This window comes from Peromyscus maniculatus, chromosome 3, assembly GCF_049852395.1.
Source record: "Peromyscus maniculatus bairdii isolate BWxNUB_F1_BW_parent chromosome 3, HU_Pman_BW_mat_3.1, whole genome shotgun sequence".
In the NCBI taxonomy this organism is placed as follows: domain Eukaryota; kingdom Metazoa; phylum Chordata; class Mammalia; order Rodentia; family Cricetidae; genus Peromyscus; species Peromyscus maniculatus.
This window is the reverse complement of record NC_134854.1, coordinates 143,993,384-144,016,585: the sequence shown is the minus strand read 5'-3', so window position 1 is coordinate 144,016,585 and position 23,202 is coordinate 143,993,384. Positions and strand designations below refer to the sequence as shown.

The window sequence follows — 23,202 nt, the reverse complement described above, 5'->3', positions numbered from 1 at the left end:
CATTTATCTTCCCCTATTTTTTTGAGGTAGGATCATTATGTTAGCCACACGATCCTTCTGCTTCAACCTTCTAAGTAGCTAGGACCATAAGTATGTGCCGCCATGCCTGGCTTATCCCATTCATAAGTGTTGTTTGACCCTCAGATCCTATGGGGCTCAGCGAGAACTTGGATCCAGACCAGAAAGGCCTGAGTTCAGCCTTCCACTACCCTTGGTGGTGCTGGGCACCAGCTTATTGTAGTTGGCATTTTCTTTGGGCTGCCAGCCAGCTCCCAAATAAAGACATGGAGACTATTATTAATTATAAAAGTTCAGCCTTTAGTCTATGCTTGTCCCACTAGCTCTTATAACTTAATTTAACCTGTTTCTATTCATCTACATTTTGCCTTGGGAATTTTTACCTTTCTTTCATTTATATGTCCTGGTTTCCTGCTTCCTCCATGTCTGTCTGGCTGACTGGCCCCTGGCATCTCCCTGAGGTCTCCCTCTCTCCCTCTGTCTCTCTGTCTCCTCGTGTCTCCTTTTTTCTTCTTCTTCTTTTCTTTCTCTCTAAGCCTAAATTCCTCCTACTACTTATTCTCCCTGCCCGGATGGTCTGCCTGTACCTCCTTCCTTTCAATTGGCCACTCAGCATTTTATTAGACCAATCAGGTGCCTTAGGCAGGCAAAGTAAAACAGCAACACATCTTCACATAATTAAACAAATGCAACACATCTTTATACAGTTAAACAAATGCGACACATCTTTATACAGTTAAACAAATGCGACACATCTTTATACAGTTAAACAAATGTAACACAGCTTTGCATAGTTAAACAAATATTCCACAACAGCTCATCTCTCTAGGCCTCAGGTATTCGGCTGTGGGACAGAGACAGCAGCCAATAGCTTGCCTCCCAGGGCTGCTGCAGGTGACAGATGGCAGGAAAAAGCTGTCCTCCTGGGTTATTCGGAGGAGACCCCAGAGGGATATGAAAAGCTCTAAGAGTCCCCCTCCAGACTAGAAGCAAGCCAGGTCCCCCCACTCCCCCGGGGTGGCTTCACCTCACCCCCCAGCTCCAGAGGAGTTGAAGGGGGCTGACCTTACTCACAACCCCCTCCTGCTTGCCCTCAGCTGCGTGGTAGATGAAATGGACTTCTCCAACATGGAGCTGGACGAGGCCCTGAGGAAGTTCCAAGCTCACATCCGCGTGCAGGGGGAGGCCCAGAAAGTAGAGCGACTCATAGAGGCTTTCAGGTGAGAGCCCTTTCCCAGCTCCTCTCCCTGACCCCCCAAACACCCCTGACTCCCGGGGGACAGAGGTGGTGAAGAAGAGCTGCCATGATTCTGGCTCAGAGATACTGAGTTGGGTGAAGCCCTTCTGGTATAGGTGGGAAGGTGGGCTGGAAGAAAAAGGATCAGAATCCTTTAGTGAGTCCTCCAAGCTGGGAGTCACCTGGGACCCTCCCAATGGATGCCAGCCCATTTTACTAAGCACATACAGGGGGTGGGTATTGGGGGATGGACAGCCAGTGATCTCCCTGGTCCCCAGACCCTTCAAGAGCTGGGGCTGGGGAGCTCATGGTCCTGCGCCACACCTCCACAGCCAGCGCTACTGCATGTGCAACCCCGAGGTGGTGCAACAGTTCCACAACCCAGACACCATCTTCATCCTGGCCTTTGCCATCATCCTTCTCAACACCGACATGTACAGCCCCAACATCAAGCCCGACCGGAAGATGATGCTAGAAGACTTTATCCGAAACCTTCGAGGTAAGAAGCTGGACTGGGTAGGTGGGGTAAGGATGCTACACAGTGCAGCCTGTTCCTGCTCATGTTAATTCTGTGAATATGAGCCCTAACTGTAGATGTTATTTGTTCCTGAGGACCTAGTCACCCCTAGCAGGCTGGGGAAGTTGCATACTTGCCAGCGTATGGAGTCTCCAGGTGCCACAGCCCTATCCAAAGTAGCAGGGCCCTATAGCAATGCCTTCTGCCTTCTATGGCAGTGTGGACCATCCCCACTGGGTGGTCTCCAGTCCACTGGCACTAGACTGATGTCTGGGTGAGACCAGCCCCTCTCACCTCATGACTTAGGAGGAAAGAGACTGGGAATAAACCTTTCCAGTTCTGAGTTCCTTGAATTCAACTTTGCAGGTCACTTGATAGCACCTGCCAGTGAAACCTTTCCAGTTGATACTATGTTCCTCTCATAGGGACCAGATCAAAGCTGACAGCATATAGTATCTGTAACATGGATAGCTTTGGGCACTAAAAAAAAAAAAAAAATCCAAGTGCTGGGAGTGACACTGCACACCTGTAATCTCAGTACTTGGGAGGACAAAGCAGGAGGATTGCTGCTTGTTCAAGGCCAGGTTGGGCTTCAGAGTGAGTTCAAGATCAGCCTGAGCTACAGAATGATACCTTGTCTTCAAAAATTAAAAGAAAAAATAATCAAGGTTATGTATGTATATACTTAATAAAGTAAAATAATTCTACAAGGTTCATTACGGGAAAAAAAATAGAACCTGCCCCTGTTACCACTGCCTTTCCTGCGATCCACGCTTTCAGTAGTTTTCATTTGCCTATTGATCTATTTCGTGGTTCTGGGCTAGAAGCCAGGGACTTCTGAATGCCAGGCAAGCCGTCTGCCACTGAGCTACATCCCCAGCCTGTGGGCCATGTGCCTACTGTTCCTTCCATATCAATAAATGGCATGCTGTTTTTTTCTTCCTACCCCTTCTATAAGCACAGACTATAAAGATATATAAATATGACAAGAGTTTATATTCACAGACGCCCGTGTGGTCACACCTGTGTCTACAAACTGGTCATTTCCATCACCCAGATCTCTCTCTCTCTCTCTCTCTCTCTCTCTCTCTCTCTCTCTCTCTCTCTCTCTCTCTCTCTCTCATCCCGCCTCACCTGAGACACTTTCCTGAGCTTAGCATTGTTGTGCTTCAGTGCCGTCGAGTACTCTGAGATACAGAAATGGAGTCACACAGTACAGATACTGTGGTATTGGGGGCAGGGTTGTACTTAATAATTTTTTAAGTATTGTTTAAATTTCCTATTATGTAGAGTTTTTTTCCACTTTCTTCATGCACCACCACTAAAACCAGAGCCAGGATAGGAAAGCCAAGTGAGCACAGCCCAAAGCTGAATCTTGAAAGCATCACGGCTACAGTTCTGCCATCTTCCTTAGAGTTGGTACCTGCCTTTGTTTTCAATTTGGCTTCCTATGTTTCTACCACTAAACCATCTGACTGCATCCTGAGTGTCAGTCTTTTAGATGGGGCGGTACCCTAGTCATCTCCTTGTCAATGTCACCATGACATCTCCTGGGCTATATCCCTGGTTCCCGGTCATCATAGCTTCCTTGTTTTCAGTTGTTTGCCAAAGAAAGGGCACACTGGAGACAAACTGGGAACCTGCACTTTGAATCTGCCTTCCTCTGCCTTCACGTGGGACTGGGAGTGAACTGGAATAGAATCCCAGCCTGGAAATACATAGGCGAGAAGTGGGCAGTGTCCTGCTCCGCATTAGCTGAGGTGCTGCTCTCCCATCCAGTTCCTGGCCTTTGCAAGGTTGCTTTCCCTGTGTCTGAAAGCTTATGGTTCTTCTGTTTGCCTTTGTGTAGGGAGTTTTCACAATGATAGGCTTTTCTTCATCCACTATAGTTTTGGACCAATCATTTTAGTCTAAAAATGCCCAGCTGTGTGAAGTTTTCTGAGACATAGTTATCCTTCCATGTCTTCAAGGAATTGTTTCCAGGACCTGTTGGGTGTTCAAGTTGTGTGTGTGTGTGTGTGTGTGTGTGTGTGTGTGTGTGTGTGTGTGTATGTGTGCTAATGTGTGTGCATGTGTGTGTGCGCGCGCGCGTGCGCATGTGTGTGTGTGTGTGTGTGTGTGTGTGTGTGTGTGTGTGTACATTGGCATATATCCTTCACCCTCCTTTATACTCTAAGTCATCTCTAGATGAGTTTTAAGACCTAATACAATTTAAATGCTATGTAAACAGTTGTTATACTGTATTATTTAGGGAATAAAGACAAAAAGAAACATCTGTACATTTTTGAGACAGATGTAGTTCTTGGAATACTTTTGATTGACAATTGGTTAAAGCAAAGCTATGTATTCAGAAGCAGTTCAGTGGTCACTCACCTTCTCCATGTTCTTATCACTCTTTCTTGAACCCCTGTAACTCAGGTGTCAGATTCCTGTTTCATTCACTGTGGATAGGATTTTTCTATACAGCCATTTTCTTGGCTGGCTTTCTGGAAGATGCTCCTCAGCCTTACCTCTCAAGCTTCTTCCTCACTCTTCATTCCCATGATCACTATACTTTTTATTTCCATCCAAAAGCTCTTTTGCTCTCCAAATGTTACCAGTATATAACACTGGGGAACAGGCAGGCGGGTTCACTGCCCGTGCCACATCAGGGCATCAGCCTCCTCTTTGCTTCCTGCTCAGCTCTTCCATTCCCAGTGAGGGAAGATGCCTATCACCCATTCCACCATTCCATGGCACCCGTGCTTGGTACCACATCCCCTGATAAAGGGGAGGGCAAGTCCCAGAGAGAAAAGACCCCAAAGAGGACAAGACCGATGATCTTCATGCTCATGGAGAGATACAGGGTGAGGTCAAGGCAAATGCACAGGAGACAATAGAAGTGTGGAAGCAAAGATGCTTAGTGGGAGCCTGGGAACCACAGGAAATAGGCCTAGGAGGCAGGAGCAGAGGACATTAGCAGGCATGGCTGAAAAGTCTATCTTTCCTTTAGTGGGGGTGGGGAGCCAGTTGTTAAAAGCTTTAGGTCAGAAACAAAACGCAGTCAAGGCCACCTTCCTGGTGCTCCAGTGTGGAGAGCAATCGTGTCCTTCTTGTCTGAGGCTCTGACCCCTCCGCATTGGTAGGTGTGGATGATGGTGCTGACATCCCCAGAGAGCTGGTGGTAGGCATCTATGAAAGGATCCAGCAGAAGGAGCTCAAATCCAATGAAGACCACGTCACATACGTCACCAAGGTGGAGAAGTCCATCGTGGGCATGAAGACGGTAAGTGACCACGCAAAGCAGCACTCCCAGAAGCTCTTGACTTCCCCTCCATGGCGGGCTACCCAGCCAGCCATCCCCTGTTTCCTGTCCTTTCTCCCTTCCTGACATCTTCCCCTTATCTTTCTCAAAGACATTTCTCTGTGAGCCATGGATTGAGTTGAATTTGTGCTGTGTGTCAGGCACCACATCCTCTTTTTCCCTTTGCATAATTTCCTCATCCCTCTTGCCACCAGCTGCTGTTACTAGAGTGGGATGTCAAAAGAGACTGGCCAGTGATCTAAGGTTGAAGCAGGTGGATGGCCAGTTGAGAAAGTTTAGGATGCACTTCATAGGAAGTAGTGGGTGGCAGGCATTCCTGGATGGTCCCAATGAACTACCTAGACTGTAGGTTATGGCAACCTGAGTCTAGACAACGTGTTCTAATGTGCAGTGAGTTTTAAAGCTGGCAGCCTCTGAGGCACACTGTGCTACTGGCACCTTGCACTGAGCGTAGGTAAGGTGGGGCAGATTCCTAGCCCTCCCTCTGGAGGGCGCCTTTGAGCTCTGCTTGTGAACACCCTCCTCTGTGCAGGGAAGACCTTCACTGCAGAGCCTCCTTGGCTGAGGACTCAGTACTTGTCTGCTCTGCAAGCCAGTTGATATTTTAGTTATTAGAGTAGATTCTGGGCTTCTTATAATCCCCTTTCCCTTACACACTTGTATTTGGTATACAGTCAAGAAATGGGTAGGGATTTCACACATGAATGCTCATAGAGGAGGAAAAGCTGACGGTAGATTTTGAAAACTCTGAAGGCTTATTTCAATTTCTGTTCCCCATCCCGTGATCTCATTACACAGGCATAATGAATTTCCTCTCTGGATCTGCTGCCCTAGAGGTGTGATGAAGGGAACAGAGGCCCCCCATGAGAGAGAGGTTGAGGGGCCAGTGGTGGCCTGTGCATAGGAACAGAGCCCAATGCCCACTCCCTGGACCTCCATCTCCTCTTCTGGAAAATGGGTGCCATGGTCTGGGAGGAGGGCCTTGGGGTCTCTGGGGCTTCACTACAGAGCCCTATCTGGGTTCCAGGTGCTGTCCATGCCACACCGCCGCCTGGTCTGCTGTAGCCGGCTCTTCGAGGTGACCGATGTGAACAAGCTCCAGAAACAGGCCGCACACCAGAGAGAAGTGTTCCTCTTCAATGATCTGCTGGTGGTGAGCAGTACAGGCCAGGGTTGGGCAGGAAAGAGCTGAGGCTGGTGCTGTCCTGAGTCCCTACCTACTGGGGCTGGGCAGGGCACGGCTAAGCACAGAGGTATTGGGCAGGGTGGACCAAGACTGTTTCTCTGAAGGATATGTCAGTTCCTACTTGATAAACGATGAATCTGAGGCACAGAGACAGGTCAAGAGGAAATGAGCTGAACCCCAGACAACCTGCCTTTCCGTGATACAGAAAACCTGGGGCAAGGCACACAGCATTGGCATCTCATTCCTGCCTGGAAGGTCAGCAGAGGGTCACTGTCCCAGGGAGAGGCTGGAGAGCATGTGTATGTATGGTGTATTTGTCTCTGAAAACAAGTGTCCCACAAATAAGTCTTTAATCCATCCCATTGTGCCTGGAGTTGTCCCCAGTGCCAAGAAGCAGGCAGGGGTGAATGAGCTCCCACGGATTTGTATCCTCTGGCCTTCTCCGTGAGTCACATGGAAACCTCTGCAGGGTCCCACAGAAGCACCTAGCTCTCTCCACCCTGCCATTCTGGCCCAGTGACTCTCTGTGGTCCTCTTTCTGCAACCAGAATACAGGAGCACTTGGTACCTGTCACTTGCAGAGCCAATGAGAAGAGATGGGAACTGAATCTTCAAACTGCTTTATCCAGAGAGCAGATAATCTGAGAAAAACCTATCTTCCATCTCATCTCCTCCCAGCAGGTTACATGGGGGCCAGGAAGGGACAGCAAAGGCAGTGAGTCATTCTGGAGCTCTGTCCTGTCCCCCTGGTCAGGCAGTCACTAGGAGGACTTGTGGTGTCTCTGCTTCTCTTGTTCCCACCCCTGACCTCTTCCCTCATAGGGTAGACGTTTAGGCTTGGGCACTTAGAAACACTGAGTCTAATTAGTGACTGTTGGTATTAACCCTGTATTCCTGCAGGAACATGGGATTTAGGAGGAGGATTTAACTCAGAATAGCGTGTGTGGACAGCCATTGATAACATATACATGCTGGTTCCCTTTGCAATATGGAGTACAGCTGTGTCTGTATAATACAGGATGTTAAAATGCTCCTCTCGGTCCCTCCTGTCTCCTACCACTTCCACAGAGCCAAGGTACCTTTCTGAAGTGCACATCAGAGCCTCCCCTCTACCAGGCTCCAGCCTGATCCTTTACCCCAGGGTCCCCCAACCCCAAAGATCTCTGAGCTCATTTGCTACACACCCTGGGTTGCTCTCACACTCCAGCCTCAGGAGCTGCCTCCCACTGGCCAGACCTCTTTCCTCATGGCCCCTTCCTTCTTCTCTGGGCATGGTCACCTCCCTCTCTTCAAGCAGGTCTCTAATTGAAGGTGGCCTCCCTGGGTGGCCTCTTGCTCAAGCAAGGCAGTCTGCCCAAGCACTTTCTATTTCTAATCCCATTTTACTTTCTTCAAAGCATTTCCAAGTTTCTGAAATTACCTCATTTGTTCCTTTGCTTTGCTTTGATTTTGCTGGGTGGGTAGAGAGGTTTTTCTCCTTAACTGTCTTCCTCCGCCATCCCATGAGCCCCTCGAGGGAAGAGCTTTCTGTCACATCTATTCCTCTGCACCCTCTGTGCCTTGCTCATCAGAGGTACTAAATAAAATATGAGTTTATGTATTTGAGCAACTGGTGAACTGATCTCTCATTTTAGGCAGAAACAAAAATTGAATATTAAAAAAAAGGAAAGGAAAACAGATGAATGAGACCATATCCAATCAGAGGAGTGCTATGACATCTATCCTGTGGAGTGGCACAGAGTGACTGGGTTGCAGGGGAGACTTGGGGCGCTGTGTTAGTTTGCAGGTTCAAATGGGATTTGGGGAGGAGGCTTTCTCTAAGGAGCATTTTGTGTTAACCTAAATAATGAGAGTAATCTGGCCATGCAGAAAGCTGCCCAGGGAGCTGTAGAAAGGGAATGGCTGGGATAGGACTGAGCTAGGCTGCTTCGAGCTGCAAAAAAGAGAACAGTGTAATGCCAACATAAAGCCAGCATGGGACAGAGGCTGGCTCTGGGAGGACTTACAGGCCAGGGCTTCTAATGCAGAAGTAATGCACTCGGGTGGTTTTAAGCAGGGAAGGCACATGTGCATTGTGCCAGGTTGTGGGGGGTGACTGTATCCGATGTGCATAGGTGTGCATCTTTGTGTATTGGCAGTGTTCACAATGTCTGTGGGTGTTGGTGCCTGCCTGTGTGCACACCTATTTACAGGAGCCCACTCATCTGTTTCTGTTCCTCCCCTGGGCAGATTCTCAAGCTGTGCCCAAAGAAGAAGAGCTCCTTCACATACACCTTCTGCAAGGCAGTCGGCCTCTTAGGCATGCGGTTCCACCTCTTTGAGAATGAGTGTGAGTCCCCGGGGCCGGGAGAGTGGGAGCTTCCCCTAAACCCTAGTCTTCCCTGCACCCGACTGCCTGAGCCTCCTTCAACCTCCCTCGTGTGCTCACTGCTGGGGTGTGGCTGGATTCCAGATTACTCCCATGGCATCACACTGGCAACTCCACTCGCGGGCTCTGAGAAGAAGCAGGTATTGCATTTCTGCGCCCTGGGCTCCGATGAGATGCAGAAGTTCGTGGAGGACCTGAAGGAGTCGATTGCTGAAGTGACAGAGCTGGAGCAGATCCGGATAGAGTGTAAGGACGGGCCCCCGGTTCCCGAGGCAGACAGATGGGGTCCCTCTGCCTCCTGGGAACTGCCGTGCCTGCTGTGCCCCAGCCTGAGCCCACTCCCACCCCTTGGACTCCTAACATTGCTGCAACATCCCATCCCAATGTGGGGTTGCGTCACAATTAAATTGAGCCCTACCTCCCCAAGTATACACATGTGTATGCATGTCTGCCAGTCATGTGGGGTACACAAGGGCCTTTCTCACCTAGAACACTGCTGCATTGACCAGAACAGCCAAGGGAGCCGAGGAAGATGTCCATGACACCGGGGGGGGGGGGGGGGGGGGAGGGGGGTGCGGGGGAGGGGGGTGCGGGGGGGGGGGTGCGGGGGGGAGGGGGGGGGCAAGGTGGTTCAGCTATATTCTGCTTACATTCTCAGGGGCCTTCTAGTTTTGTCCCCTTTGAGGAGGTGACCAGTGCTGACACTGATGGCATATGCAGTTGAGTCCGATGCTTAGCCTCATGGCTGAAATAAGAGGTTCTGTGTCTAATCTCCTAAGAAAATACTATGAGACTGAAATAAGAGGTTCTGTGTCTAATCTCCTAAGAAAATACTCAAAATTGGGCTCAAATGAAACCCAGAGCACAGGAAGCTCCTTGGCAAGGGGGTGGTAGTCTTTGGGTACATGCTGGTTTTGTACAACGTTGGTTTGCTTGGACTCAGGAGTACCACAAATAGACTCTTGTCGGGGGTCGGACTGGTTGCATAGAGGACCCAGTGTGGCTATTTGTTCTTGAACATTCTCAAGGGTGTGTCTTGAAATGGATTTACTTTTCTCCTGATCGGAATGTCGCAAATGGCTCCAAGCTGCTTAGAGAGCCACTGCCCACCTGGCCTCAGCTGGACTGAGGGAAGGACTTTTGTTTTAGTCCAAGGGCAGCCCAGACGTCCTTTCTCAGAGCATCTGAGGAGCAAATCTGGTCAGAATCCATTATATCAAGTGGGAAAGAAAACAGCTTCTGCAGCTGCCTGGGGGACAAGAAAGCTGGCTGGAAAGCAGGCAGGGGGCTAGTTCTCAGTCTTCAGACGAAGAGAAGGTGGGGTGACAGAGGATGACAGAAGAGGGCTGGCCATTGAGGCGGGCAGGGGAGGAAAGGAGTCAGTAAGGAGGCAGACGGAAGGAGCCACAAGTAGCCACCATTTAAGTTCCTGCTACACACCTGGCACTGGACAGATGTCAGGGCCCATCATTTAATCCTACGACTTCCCATGTATCCATACTGTTCTCTTCCTCTTACAAGCAGGGAAACTGAGGCCAGCAGAGCTTTAAAAGGGAGCCCAGGTTTTCACAATGAGTGACAATGAACATCACACCCAGGCTCTTTAGACTCATGTGTAATTACGGCACTAATTCCTCCAAAGCCAGAAGGGCCCTCCTGGGCCAGCAAGCAGCTAACTCAGGAAGAACGCACTGAAGTGATGGATGGTGTGGTTCTGGCACCAAGGACAAACTGCTGGTCTGGACGCTTACTGTTCAGTATCCCTGGATCCTAGACAGCCAGAGAAACAGCAAATGGAACCCAAGTGGATAGTTTTAATAAAGGAAACTTGAGTCATGTCCCATGGAGCCAAGAAATGGAGAGAACACTTTAATAACACCTGTCAAATCTACATGGATGGCAACGAGCAGTTCCCTGGAGCCACTGGGAGAATAAACTGGATAGCTGGTGGAGCAGAGAGGCTCCAGTGGAGGGCCGGCTGGGACATGTGTCCCGGCCACACAGGCCATGCAGTCTACCCCCTGGGAGAGCACTGAGCACTCTGCAGGAAGCTCAGCATCTGGGGGGGGGGCAGTCCTGCTAGGTGCACATGGATGGACTAGATGCCACTAACTGTGCCTAGGGACTGCACGCTGCATTTTCTTGCACACTGTCTGTCCTACTGCTAATGCGTGGAACACTCGCCCAAGCCTGGGCCTTGTTCTGTGTGTTTTAACCTCAGGTAATCTCCCTAGCGGCATTGGGCCCAGCTGTCTCCCCAAGCAAGGCAGAGTAGGCTAGGTAACATGCCTAAGAACCATCACATCAGTCCAGGGTGTCAACTCCAGCTGTCTGCCTCCCTGTCCCACACCAGTCTCTCATGGCCCCTCGGGCAGTTAAGCAAATCTGGCCATCACCACTCAGATATAGTGCCCCCAGATTTATTTAACTGGTTCTCAACGCTCAAGCCCAACCTGAAGTCCCCGGCAGAGTGGGCAGGAAAGGGCTCTCCTCCCTCCTCCCGCTGTCCCCATATCCCCTCGCTCACTGGGGGCGGTTATGGGGGACGCTTCTGTTCACATCATCTCCCTTCCTTAGGGGAACTGGAGAAGCAGCAGGGAACAAAGGTGCTCTCTGTCAGGTCTGCTGGAGCCCAGGGGGACCCACAGTCGAAGCAAGCATCACCCACAGGTGAGACTGGGCTCTGCCCTTACCCGGCCCATGCAGAGGCCACCACAGTCCCGTTCCTGGCTCTGGGGGCTTTGGGTGGGGCATGCTGTTTCTCCAGCTATTTCTTTCCATAGAGGAGCCCCAGGCTTGGGTCTCTAACCCTTAGTCCTAGCTCAGGGTGGAGAAAAGGTGACAGAGAAATATATCCAGTTTGTAAACTGTCCCCAAGAGCAGGGCTGTATGTGAAATGTCACCACTTGCCCCTGGAGTCAGGCCAAAAACCCTGATGTCCTGGATTCAATCCAGATGAGCCTCAAACTCTATTTCTTAAGTGGTTTCTTCAGATGAAATTTCCCCACTAGCGGAGCAGAGTCAGGGTGAGCTTAGGACTCAGTAGTTCCTCAGCTCAACCCTGAAAGCTTGCTTGCCCCAGCCTGACTCTATCCCTTCTGTCAGCTACCTCAGTTTTACCCACTGGCAGGGAGTGTGGGAAGTGGTGGGCTTTGACCCCCCCCCCCGCCCCCTGGCCCCCTCACAAGGAGGAAAAATTAGAAGAAAAACAGGAGATATCCAGAAACCCCATACACAGCTCGGGCATTAGTTAACCCACTCAGTCTCATAACCCACACTCAAAGTTTATAGCATAAGCACCGAGCATCCATAGGCACAGGGCAGCTCCTTGAGCTAGGAACACAGTGGACTCCTACAGTCCCAAGTCTCTCTCTCACACACACACACACACACACACCTCTACAGCTAGTTCTAATGCCACATTAGGGATAGACAGCCTCCCAGGGACTGGCTGAACCAGCCAAGACAGGCCATTCCCTCCCCTGGCAAGGTTTCAGGCTCTGTGCTGTGGAAAGCATCTCTCTGAGTTATCATCTACAGGTTGCCATAACTCTCCACCCACCTAAACCAATAGCCCCCCTTTACTTCAAAAGGACTCAGATGTCAGGCCACTGCCTGAGTGTTACCACCATTTCTCTGCTGAGATCATTCACCCTTCCAGCTTCTCTTGGGGGAGCTGCAAGCCCCTGTCAGATCTGGGTGTGTGTCTCCGGGGTCTTGCCCGTGGTGCCCCGGACTGTACAGGTTCCTCTGTACCTGGGGAAGCAGAGGTTGAAAACTGCCACCCTGGTGATGGGGAGTGAGAAACTCAAGGGTTAAGCTTCAGAAGTCCTTAGCCAAGAAGAGTCATCAAGCTATTCCTGGGGGTCCACAGGGGGGTCCCGGATGCATACCAGGTGGTGAGAAGCTGCCATCCCTAATTACAAGCTGTCAACAGCGCCATGGGTGGCAAGCACTGTGGTGGCCATGCTGTGGGTAGATGCTCAGAACTGCACAGTCCCTCGAAGGCGTAGTGACCACAGCAAATGGCAGCCCCGCCTTCAAGGGACCTATGGTGGAAGGAAGGGCATTTACATGGTGCCCACCAATCAGGGCCCACTCAAAAGCCAGGTTTCCCAGATCATATTGGCAAGGGTTGGACTGGGAGAAAATGACTCCCGGGGGCAACTGTCAGAATTCCAGAGGCCTCCTAGTCTGTGGCGGCCCAGAGGTGCAGCATGCTATCCCAAATCACACAGCTACTAAGTGACTCCGGATATCCAGCCTGCTCTGCCTGGCAGCACCCGGCGGAGTGTGTGTGGTACCCACACTCTTGCTGCCCACCCCACTAGGGGCAGAGACGTTGGATGGGGAGGAGGAGGGCCGAGGGTTCCAGGGGGGACCGGTGGAGAATGAGCCCTGTGCTGTTTGCATTCAAAGCCAAAAGGGAAGCCATGGCAGGAGAGAGAGCGGCGGAGAGCTCGGGGGAGGTAAGTGGAGGCCTGGTGGCATCCAGGTGAGTGATCCTGTGACCCCCTTGTCCCTCTTCTCACCGTCTCTGTTGTTTCTCTTCTCAGGTATTAATCAATGCCTCCCCAGCCCGACTCACCATTTTACCAATTTCAAGAGATACCATTAAAAGTTACTGCTAGCATGGGTAACGCCACTCTTCCAGCGCCTAGTTAGGCCACAAGCACTGCCAAACTGCTCCCCAGCCAGCCAACCCGGCCCACTGCCCTCCAGGGCCAAGCCCAGCCCGGGGAGATGAACCCACAAAACTCTGTGGCTCTCCCTTCCACGCTCTTTGCACACCCACTTCCCTAACCCACTGCTCACTCCCCCAAATACTACATGCTGCATCAGAGGCTCAATGGTCCATTTCTAAGCCCTCCCATCCCCTTTACAGGGAGCCTGAGCTCCCTCCCAAAGTCCTCCCTGAAGTCAAGTCCTCCATGATCACTCCCAGGGACATTTGGATACCTCCTGGGTAAACTGGAGGAGTGGGATTGAGACAGTGAGAAGGACTGTTTCCCTGGAGCACTAGTCTCTGGAAAGCTGGCCATGGCGTGGGGGTGAGCACAGGAGAAAGGGCGGCAGGGGGGGGGCTGAGATGCCTCAGTTTCTCCTGGGGGATGAGCTGGTAAAGCTGAAGACCCTCCTCACTGGAGGAGAGGCTGCCTGCGTCTCCAAGCCACAAGGGAAAGGAACCTGGAAGTAATAGCTGGAGCAGCCCCTAGAGGCAGCTTACACTGTCTCCCATTCAGACCCTCTCCATGGCTGCCAGGCCTTGAGGACCACCAGCTGCTCATAGGCAGTCCTCTCCCGCACCCTCTAGCAGGAAAGGTCCCCTAGCTGTGAGGGAGGAGCCCACCCAGCTGCCTGCCAAGCCCTGGGGAGCCGCAGGATACCTGGGAGTTCAGTTTCTCTCTGTCCCCGCACCCCACCCCCCACGTGTTTCTGGAGGAGGCACCTTTGCCCGGAGGAGCTTCCCGCCCCAGCAGCTGACCAGCCCCCAGGGTGGGTATTCCATCCCCTGCCCTGCGCCCGCATCTTCCCGCAGCTGCCCATTCTCAGCCTTGCAGATAACCCTAGCCACCAACCCTCCAGCGCATCCTCCCGGCGGGGCTACCGAGGGAGGAGAAGCCATAGGATGCCCCTCGTCCCTCCTACCTGCCCAAAGGGCTCACATGGCTATCTGCAAGGCTGCCCCTGCCCCTCCAGCTAGCTCCAGGGACCCTGCCAGCCTCTGCTCCCCTAAGCAGAGGGCGATCTGGCCACCCCATAGCCTCTCAGCTTAGCCCCAGCTCCCTCTCCTCCTCCGGCACTGCTTAGCCAAGCCCCTGTGGCAGACACTCCTCCATCTTCTCTGAGCTCTTCTGACTGCTACCCATGTTCATTCTCTCTCTCTCTCTCTCTCTCTCTCTCTCTCTCTCTCTCTCTCTCTCTCTCTCTCTCTCTCTGGCTTTTCACTTACTGAGTCTTAAAGGATCTGGGCTGGGGTGGGACTGGCATGCAGATGGAGGGGAGCAGAGACTGTGTGCAGGCTGAGGCTGAGGGCTACATAGGAGCAACTGAGGAGGAAGGAGAAGGGAGGGGAGGCTCGGCGGCCCTGAATCGGGTAGCCCAGCACTGGCGCACCAGGCACAGGGTGCCTGTGTGCTGGGCATTGGAAGGCAGGGAGGGTGAGCCTGGTCAGGCTGTCTCAGGCCACTTCTGGAGAATTGTTCCGAATACAAGTAGGCATGAGGTTAGCCTGTGCCTTGGTGACATGGTCCTTCTGCCTATAACATCCCCAGATAGGACGGAGACACTGGCCATGCCCTCTGCAGGCTGTGTGTCTCAACAGCAAGGAACTCCGGACACCTCATCCAGGGTGATTTCAGGCCTGGGCAATGCTGCTAAGATGCGGAGTGAGGGTGGAGAGAAAAAGCCTTGTGGAAGCTGATGATGGTGCTTGGGCTTGCGAAGCTTGAGGGGCACAAGCCTAGGAGAGAGATCCCTGAAGTTACACCTTTAGGCAATAAACAGGACTGGTAAATGCTGCTCTGGGCCTCTGACAGAGTGTGAGCTGTCCTGGCTCAGGCCTAGAATAAGGTCCTCTCTCCTGTGGCCTCAGCATCCCCACTCTGTGGCTTGAGGAGCTGGCCCTACAAGGTGGCACCTGGAAAAGACAGGTCCTGTAGAAAGGATCTTCAGAGAGAAGCGTCCCAGCCACCCCTGAAAGGCACCTGTGTTTGGAGAGGATGGTGGTGTCATAGCTACCAGCTAGGGAGATGGGGGATGGGGTAGAAGAGGATGAAGAATTAAATCTTTCTCCTCCCCTTCTGCCTACTTCCTCTACCTCTTCTGCTAGCAGGAGGGGGCTAGATGTGTTTCTGCTCCCAGGCCTATCGATGGGAGCCTTTCATGAGTGAAGTGTCTCAGATGCAGGTTCCAGGGGGACAGATTGTTGTGGGGTAAGGGCTTTATTAGAAGAGTTATTGACACTCTGGGCAGAGACAGATGAACAAGAGTGAGGAGAGGCCCCAGCACCAGAGACAGACCACGAATGGGAGTCTGAAGAGAGGAATCAGGGCCCATATGGCACAAGTAGGGGGTCTCTTATCAGAGCCATCTGAAGAAGCGTGGGTCTGCCACCAGGCTTTCTGATTCACAGGCAGGACAAGGGTATGTGGCCATCAATACCCAGTTTGATGTTAATGTACTTCTCTGGGGACTCAGAGGCAATGCCCTCAGTGGGCACCTCTTAGTGTCGGGGGGCGGGGGGGGGCTGCTGCTGCCGGTACTTGGTCTGAGCAGCAACCCTGGGCTCAACTCTGTAACACCACATTCTTACGATGAGTCTGTCTGGGCCACCTGCTCCTGACCCATGCAAGGAACCAGGATGGGGGCTGTCCATCTCTCTGCCTGTCACATGCAGATCTAACCAAGACCAGGTGGGACAGGAAGTGATGGGGACTTAACTCTGCCCTTGACGGTCTCAGCAGCTCTCACATACAGGAGCCACGGCCTTAGGGAGTGTAGGAAGACAGGCTAGGTTCGCAGGACCCCTTCAAGGTCCCCTGGCATCCTGGGCACAGGCACCTTGATGGCCGTTTAAATGATGAGGCTTCCTCCTTAATCACACCCCAGGCCACTAGGAGGACGGACCTGTGTCTCAAGCTCAGGGGGTAGAGAGTAAGTACATAGGGAGAAGTTTTCCCTGCAGAACCATCTCACAGATGATGAGCCTGGGGTCTGGAGAACCATGGCTGTCATGGGCAGTCTCCATACTACCACGAAGAGTAGTTTTAGAAGCAGTTTCCTGTGGGTGGAGAGACCAGCATGGGGTCTATGCCAGGCTTGAGAGCATCCTGTGGAGAGGTCTGAAGGGAGGCTCCGGGAGGCTTGGGTGGCCAGCCCCAGCAGCTGGGAATTAGTGGTAACATGTCATGCTTCTCTGGCTGTTTCTAAACTAGGTGTCAATTCACAACAGGCTTCAAACGTCCCAGCACAGCCCCAGGTTGGGGGCCGAGAAGGGAGAGCCAGCACCGCCATCGCCACCATCACCACCGCCGTTGCTGCCAGACCCACAGCCTAGCCCCCTGAGGGAGCAGCCCCCACCGCTGCCGCCACCGCCGCCACCCACACCCCCAGGCACCCTGGTGCAGTGCCAGCAAATTGTCAAGGTCATTGTCCTGGACAAACCCTGCTTGGCCCGTATGGAGCCCCTGCTGAGCCAGGCTCTGTCCTGCTATGCCTCGTCCTCCTCAGATTCCTGTGGCTCGACACCCTTGCGTGGTCCAGGCTCCCCAGTTAAGGTCATCCACCAGCCCCCACTGCCCCCACCCCCACCCCCGTACAACCACCCTCATCAGTTCTGTCCGCCAGGCTCTCTGCTGCTCCGGCGCCGCTATTCCAGTGGCTCCAGGAGCCTGGTGTAGGCTCTACCCTTAGCACCCCACTATCCCAATGGGCTGTCTATCCTTCAGGAGCTTAGGCTGCCCCCTTACCATTCCTCACATCTTGGCATAATGCCTTCCTGGCCACTGATCACTGTTATGGAAAGAGAATGCCCTGGCAAGATGGTTTGCTTGACCTAACCATCCGTCGCTAACTTATTGGAGTACCTCACCACAACTATGTAAGCACTTTCTCACTCTTCTAGGGGTCCCACATAGGCAGATGAGCCATGCCTTCTCCTCTGTGTTCACCATGTTCCCCTAACTAGACTATACATTGAAGGAAACAGAAGCCGAGGGGCCGTGGGCTGATAGGCTTGGAATCTTGATCTATTAACATTCATGCCTTGGGCCAGTGAACAAGAGCAAATGGCTGGACCTGCCAGCAGCACCGCCCAGGGCAGAGGCAGACTACCCCAGCGTAAGGTGTATCTCTAGCCCAGCTGAATAGAAGGAAGCTAGCCCCGGCTCTATGGAGGGGCCTTTGTCTGCTGCCCCAGCCATCCAAGCCTGTAGTGAGGAGACAGGTTCTTAGCTCCCTGGGGATGTTGGCTCCCTTCACCATGGCAGCCCTCCTGCCACCATCAGAGAATTCTGAGCTACCCGGAGCCAGGAAAGATCCAAGAAAGAGAAGGGGGCAGGGGATCCAGTTCTGTCTGGGTCAGTTCAGCAGCACCCCAGGACCGTGAGATCATGTCTACAAAGTGCACTTTTCGAGACCATTTCTTGGTTCTCTAGCCTCAAGCAACATTCAGCCAATACCAAGTGCACACAGGCAGTTATCCATAAACACACGTGAGAGCCGGGTTGGTTATTTCCTTGTGGAACCAGAAGCCAGGGGATGGGGTATGACTTGGCCTGGAGTCAGGGCTTCCTCAGGTATGACTCTGCAGCCTCTGCGTACACACACAGACAGGGGGAGGCAGTGAGGTCCGCGTCACTGTGTCACCTCTGCCGCCCTAGCCTTGAAATACTGCCTCCCTGGAAAATGCAGGCTGGCTTCCAGCAGGGATGGCGAAGAATTCCTGGACCTTCAAAACGGCACAGCCGAGCCGAGCAGGGCTCATCAACTTTCCAGGCCTACCAGGACCAGAGTCAGCACAGGTGGCCCTGACCCTACAGAGCCCCAGACAGATGAGGCGGCCCCATAAACTACAGGGGTGATGTCATGGGCTGTCACAAGCCAAGCCAGCCTCCTTTGTCCTATGCCAGCATCTATTTCTGGCCTTCCTCGAGATGCTCTCCTAGTCATAGCCTGTTTTTAAGGTTTCCCAAGAGGTGAGAGGCACAGGGGATGCTGCCGTGGTTGGGAGTGAGTTGGCTTCTCCTGGACCCTGCTGTACAGCCCAAGATTCAGCACTCTGGACCAGATAGGTGGCATCCAGGCTCTTAGAGGAGCCAAATGACCTCCTTTCATGTACATGCGTGTGTGTGTGTGTGTGTGTGTGTGTGTGTGTGTGTGTGTGTGTGTGTGTGTGTGTGTTCACCCAGAGGTCATTATGATGTCACCCGGGGAGTTTCTGGCCATTTCTGTAACTTTTGGCCAATATGCTATCTCCCCAGGGGCTCCCAGCCTGTGTTTTTCTGAGTTGGCTGCCTTGGGCCCCTCTGGAGCACCCATATTTCAGGAAATAATCACAACCTGTCATAGCGGAACAACTGACAGATAGGGTGCACCACTTAGACCCCTCACCCATCTGCACCGGGGCAGAAAGGACTAGACCCCAGGGAGAGCAGAGCTTTGGGTGGGATTGGATGAATGAGAGGGCAGAAAATAGAAGGAAATGTACGACTCACGGGGGGGGGGGTGGTGGTGAGTTATGAGGGTGTCTAAGTGTGTTTCTGGAGTAGCAGTCATGACGTCAGGGGCTGATGAACAGGGGCATTAGCCCTGGAAGCTCAGTGTTGTCGAGCCCTGCCTCCTGCTCACATCAGGCTCCAAGCTAACAGCATCCTCTGTCCCTCCCGCCTCAGCTGAAGCCTGGCTTTCCCGATGAGCTCCAGCTCCAGGAGAGATTTGGGGGCTGGCCCACATGAGCTGGCTCTGAGGACCCCGACTCCCAGGCACCATGCCCTTTCCTCCCAGGAGAGCTTTGCCTAAGGTGGTGGTTGTAGCTGACCCCAGACGCTGCTGGCAGGAGCAAAGACCAGCACAGGAAGCCACGCTGCTTGGGATCACAACCTGGACCGGTCCTGAGCTAGCAGGGCTTTGAGCCCCAATAGCCCAAGGGCAGGAGCGGGGAGCTGGCCCCCCTTACTGGTCAGGTGAATTTAGAGCCCCCAGCCTGGATTGAGTCTGGTCACCCAACCTGCTAATGGTAGAATTCATCTGTATCTCCGTTCCCAGAGAACCCGGGAGAAGCCTCCTGCCTCCCCCCATGGCAGCAGCCAGATCAGGGCCACCGGTCTTCCTAAAGGCCCAGAAGGAGGCCCTTGAGACTTCAGCTGTCTCAAAGTTAAGGGAACAGTGGAATGCTGGCTGAGCTCACAGATCCAATCACCCCAAGATGCCCCCCTTCGTCAACTCTCTAGGCCTTACTTTGGGGAGCCTGGGTCCCTCTTCCAATTTATCCATTTGATCCCAACTCCAAAATCAAGTGGGAGGTGGAGCCAGGTTTCCTACCTACTTTTAGGCAAACCCACCTCCAAATGCAGGCCCCGTCTTGGCAGCCTTTCCTGGCAACCAGGATGTCTGTCTTTTCGTCTGCAAAGATGTCTTGCTCCCAAAAACATGTTTCGGCCCTGGATCTTTGACCCCCACCCCACCCCACCCACCTGTCCAGAGCCTGCCAGGATATCTCTGTTACCCAGGAGAGGTTCCTGATGCCATCTGTCTGTCTGTCTCTGCATCGGCTGTCCATCTTCCAGCGGTACCTCTCCTCCCCTGCTCACCCTTCACCAGATGGAGGGACAGCTCTCTGGGGACAGGCAGGGTGGCTGCACTCAGCAACTAATCCAAATGGCAAATATTTTGTAACAAAATAGCCCAGAGGTATTTTATCTGTTCAATTCATAGAGTTTTAGAGATTCTATTGAAATGTGCCACTTGAGCAAACTTGTGTCCATTGTTTCTGTCACTCGCGGGCGGGGTCGGGGGGGCGGGGGGACACGACACACACACCTCCTCAGATCAGACTGTCTCCCTTACTAAGGTCCAGAAAGGAGATATAGTGACCACCAGCCCTTGGGGATACCCAGCTTCTCTCTGGCCACAGCAGTCTTATAGTATATGGTGTCTTAGAGTATAACTCCATAAGGAAGCCCTGTCTTAAGAAGTTGAGGTCTGGGTGCTAGAATAGTAAGGACCGGACATCTGATGGGTGGGTACTGAGGCAGAGCTGAGGCAAAAGGTCAGAAGATTGCTCTGCAAGAGCAACCTGCCCCCATCCCCAGCTAGTACACGTGTGCATTCAGTAGAGAGCAAAGGCTTGAACATCCAGGTGTGATTTTCACCAACATTCACACCCAATTCTAGCACGCACTCCAGGGGATAGCTTGACAAAGCCAGGAGAACAGACTCGGGTGAAGGAATTGTGGGACACTGTGGTGGAAACAGCTACTGAGTGTAAGTGGGGCAGTGTTTGCAACCCCCTCCCGAGTGCTAGGTCCTGCTGGGAGCAGAAAGGGGATCCAAGGCTCTGGGAAGAACAAGACAAGAGCCAAGTAACGGTTATAAGAGTGGTTCAGAGATGGACACGGTGGCATACTCCTGTAATCCCAGCACACGGGAGGCTGAGGCAGGGGGGTCACCTTGAGTTTGAGACCTACCTGGAATGCATAGTGAGTTCCTTGCTAGCCGGAAATCTATACCAAGATACTGTAACAAGGACACAAACAAAAGACGTGTCTAGGAGGCCGGAACGAGAGCTGAGGGGAGAAGGATTTGAGTGCCTATTCACAGCTAAGGAGCTCGGCTCCATGGTCAAGGCAGGAGGTTGTTAGGGGTGCATCCTCCTGGCAGGGCCAGAGGAGGGGGCCTCAGCCATGCACCAGAGAATCTCTTCTGAGGAGGAAAATGATTGGCACCTGCAAAGAGAAGGCCCAGCTTCCCAGGTGACCAGAATTCTGAAGATCCAGACATCTAAACAGCTCCACAGGCTGGCTCCATGGTCCTCTATTAAAACCTTTGGGAACATAACTTCACCCTTTCTCAGGAAGTGGGAAATTCCAGAAGAAGCAGATACCAGCATGGACCTGTCCCATCCTGGGAATTCTCTGACCCGGAAAGCTGAAGCCTGGCCCCTTGAGAGCATCCACAAGGGGTTCAGCTGGGGTTAGGCCTGGGAGAGGGCCTAAGGCCAAGAGGACCCCAGGACCAATGATGCAAGCGGGCTAGCAGGCAGCTCCATTCTCCCAACATTCTGGCCCCTGCCCTGTGGTCCAGGAGAAAGGGCACCCTTCAGAAAGAAAGAGAAACCAGAATGTTCTAAAAGAGCCTCTGGGTGCATCTGCCATAGGTCAGTGCCTGTGATGGCACTTTGTAGATGGAGGGGTCACGCATTGGTGACTGACTTAGAAATTTTCCAGGGGTCCCAGAGTTTATGGGATTCTGACTGAAAACATTGGGCCAGAATAAGATGCTGGTGCCAGAGCAGGTGAATTAAACAATCAGCTCGTACCCAGCTGGCAGGCAGAGGGTGGGAGGAAAACGCATCACTACAGGAAAAGCTCTGCTCTCAAGGCCACACAAGGGAAATCTCGCAGCAACAAGAAATGTCCAGCTGTATCTACACAGTGTGGTGACAGGCAAGGGTGATGTGGACCCGTGTTAAACTGAGTATTCGAGGAGATGCTGTCCAAAGAGGGCAGTTTCTCCTGGTCAGGGCCAGAGAAACAGCCTGAAACCACGTCTTTTTGAGGTAGAAGCCAAGGTAATGTGCCAAAGGACTATGTCCTGATATATAAATTTACCTACACTGAAAAAAATCCACTAAGGTGTAAACATGAAACAACAAAACAAAGCAACAACAACAACAACACACACACACACACACACAAAAACACCCCTCACTAAGGAAATTAAAAAAAAAAAAAAAAAAAAAAGCCTTTCTAGAATATCCAGATCAGATGATTGCCAGAAAACCCAAACCAACAAAGGAAGGGCCTGAGGGTGGGCAGGCAGCTAGCTTTGGGGGAGGCAAAACTGGGAAATGAGTACACTGCAGGACTCAGCTGCCACTGTGGGCCTGGGAGGCAGGCACTATGGGGTGAGGCCCAGCCAGAGCAGGATGCATTTGCATGACTCTGAGACCTGATGAGAGAGATTCCTCAGGAAAGCAGCTCTGCTGTCTCTGCTCTGACACTCAGATGACCGTTGCCGCCATTCTTCTGGCTAATCAGCCTGCCAAGTACTGTGTTCAGTGAGTCCTTTCATCCACCACCCACCAACTCCTTCCTCTGACCCACTGGCTCATACGGCAGATGAGGTTCCAGCTGTGGATGAGGAGTGAGGGGACACTGTGAGGACACCCCATCCCAGGGTACACCCATGACTGTCTGAAGCAAGGTCCATTCCACATCCAAGCAGTTCTCTGGGAGGACTGAGGCCCACCAGAGCCCAGGAGCCAAAGCATGGCCATGTTCTTTACCATTGCCCTGTTCTTCCAAGGTAGGCGACCAGGCCTAGAGCTAGGCTCCCGGGGAAGCAAGGAGGTTAAATTATCAGGGATGGGAGGAGGGCAGGTCCAGAACTAGTCCCAGTGGGAAAACTCCATCCTGGATTAGGCCAGAGGATACAGGCGGAGATGGGCAGGAAGAATGGAAACTCTTCCCACCCTGCTCCCATCCCCCACTCCCCTCCAACAGGTCTGTGTGCTCTGCTCCCTAGAGAACCAGCTAGCCCCTAGCAACTCAGGGCGCCCTGCTCTCACGACCTCAGGACAAAGTGACCTCAGGCCCACACTAGACTCTGGGAAAACCAGGGCTAGCTGCAGGGAAGGCTGGAGACCTGACATTCCCCTGTGATTCAAGCCCCCTAGGCAGACCTGCCTTGCTCCCTTTCCTAAGAGCCTCAGCCTCTTTCCCTTCAAGACATCTGGGCTGTGCAGAACTTGCCCTTGGGGCATGGAAGACTGGGGTGGGAGAGCCCTCAGCCCCCTTCATGGGGATGTAGGCTCCTTGGGGCTATCTACTGCAACTAACTAGGTTAGCTG

General features: G+C 52.7%; 1 protein-coding gene across 7 annotated transcripts in view; it reads left to right on the top strand.

Annotated features, from left to right (window-relative positions):
* The window catches only part of Iqsec3 (IQ motif and Sec7 domain ArfGEF 3), a 93,822-nt gene extending 76,643 nt beyond the window's left edge, over positions 1–17,179 (top strand). For 2 of the 7 annotated variants that reach the window (XR_013050133.1, XR_006070574.2), the window contains 10 exons: positions 1,116–1,238; positions 1,588–1,754; positions 4,898–5,037; positions 6,104–6,229; positions 8,492–8,591; positions 8,715–8,876; positions 11,208–11,300; positions 13,050–13,099; positions 13,187–14,126; positions 16,585–17,179. Coding sequence is in view for 3 of the 7 variants with exons in the window: in XM_042274032.2 (XP_042129966.2) it covers positions 1,116–1,238; positions 1,588–1,754; positions 4,898–5,037; positions 6,104–6,229; positions 8,492–8,591; positions 8,715–8,876; positions 11,208–11,300; positions 13,050–13,099; positions 16,568–17,032 (1,426 nt within the window). In the remaining 4 variants the exon portion in view is untranslated. Of the gene's footprint in view, positions 1–1,115; positions 1,239–1,587; positions 1,755–4,897; positions 5,038–6,103; positions 6,230–8,491; positions 8,592–8,714; positions 8,877–11,207; positions 11,301–13,049; positions 13,100–13,186; positions 14,127–16,567 lie in introns of all 7 variants that reach the window. The other 5 variants (XM_042274032.2, XM_042274029.2, XR_013050132.1 and 2 more) reach the window with 4 other exon arrangements.
* The last annotated feature ends 6,023 nt before the right edge of the window (positions 17,180–23,202 follow it).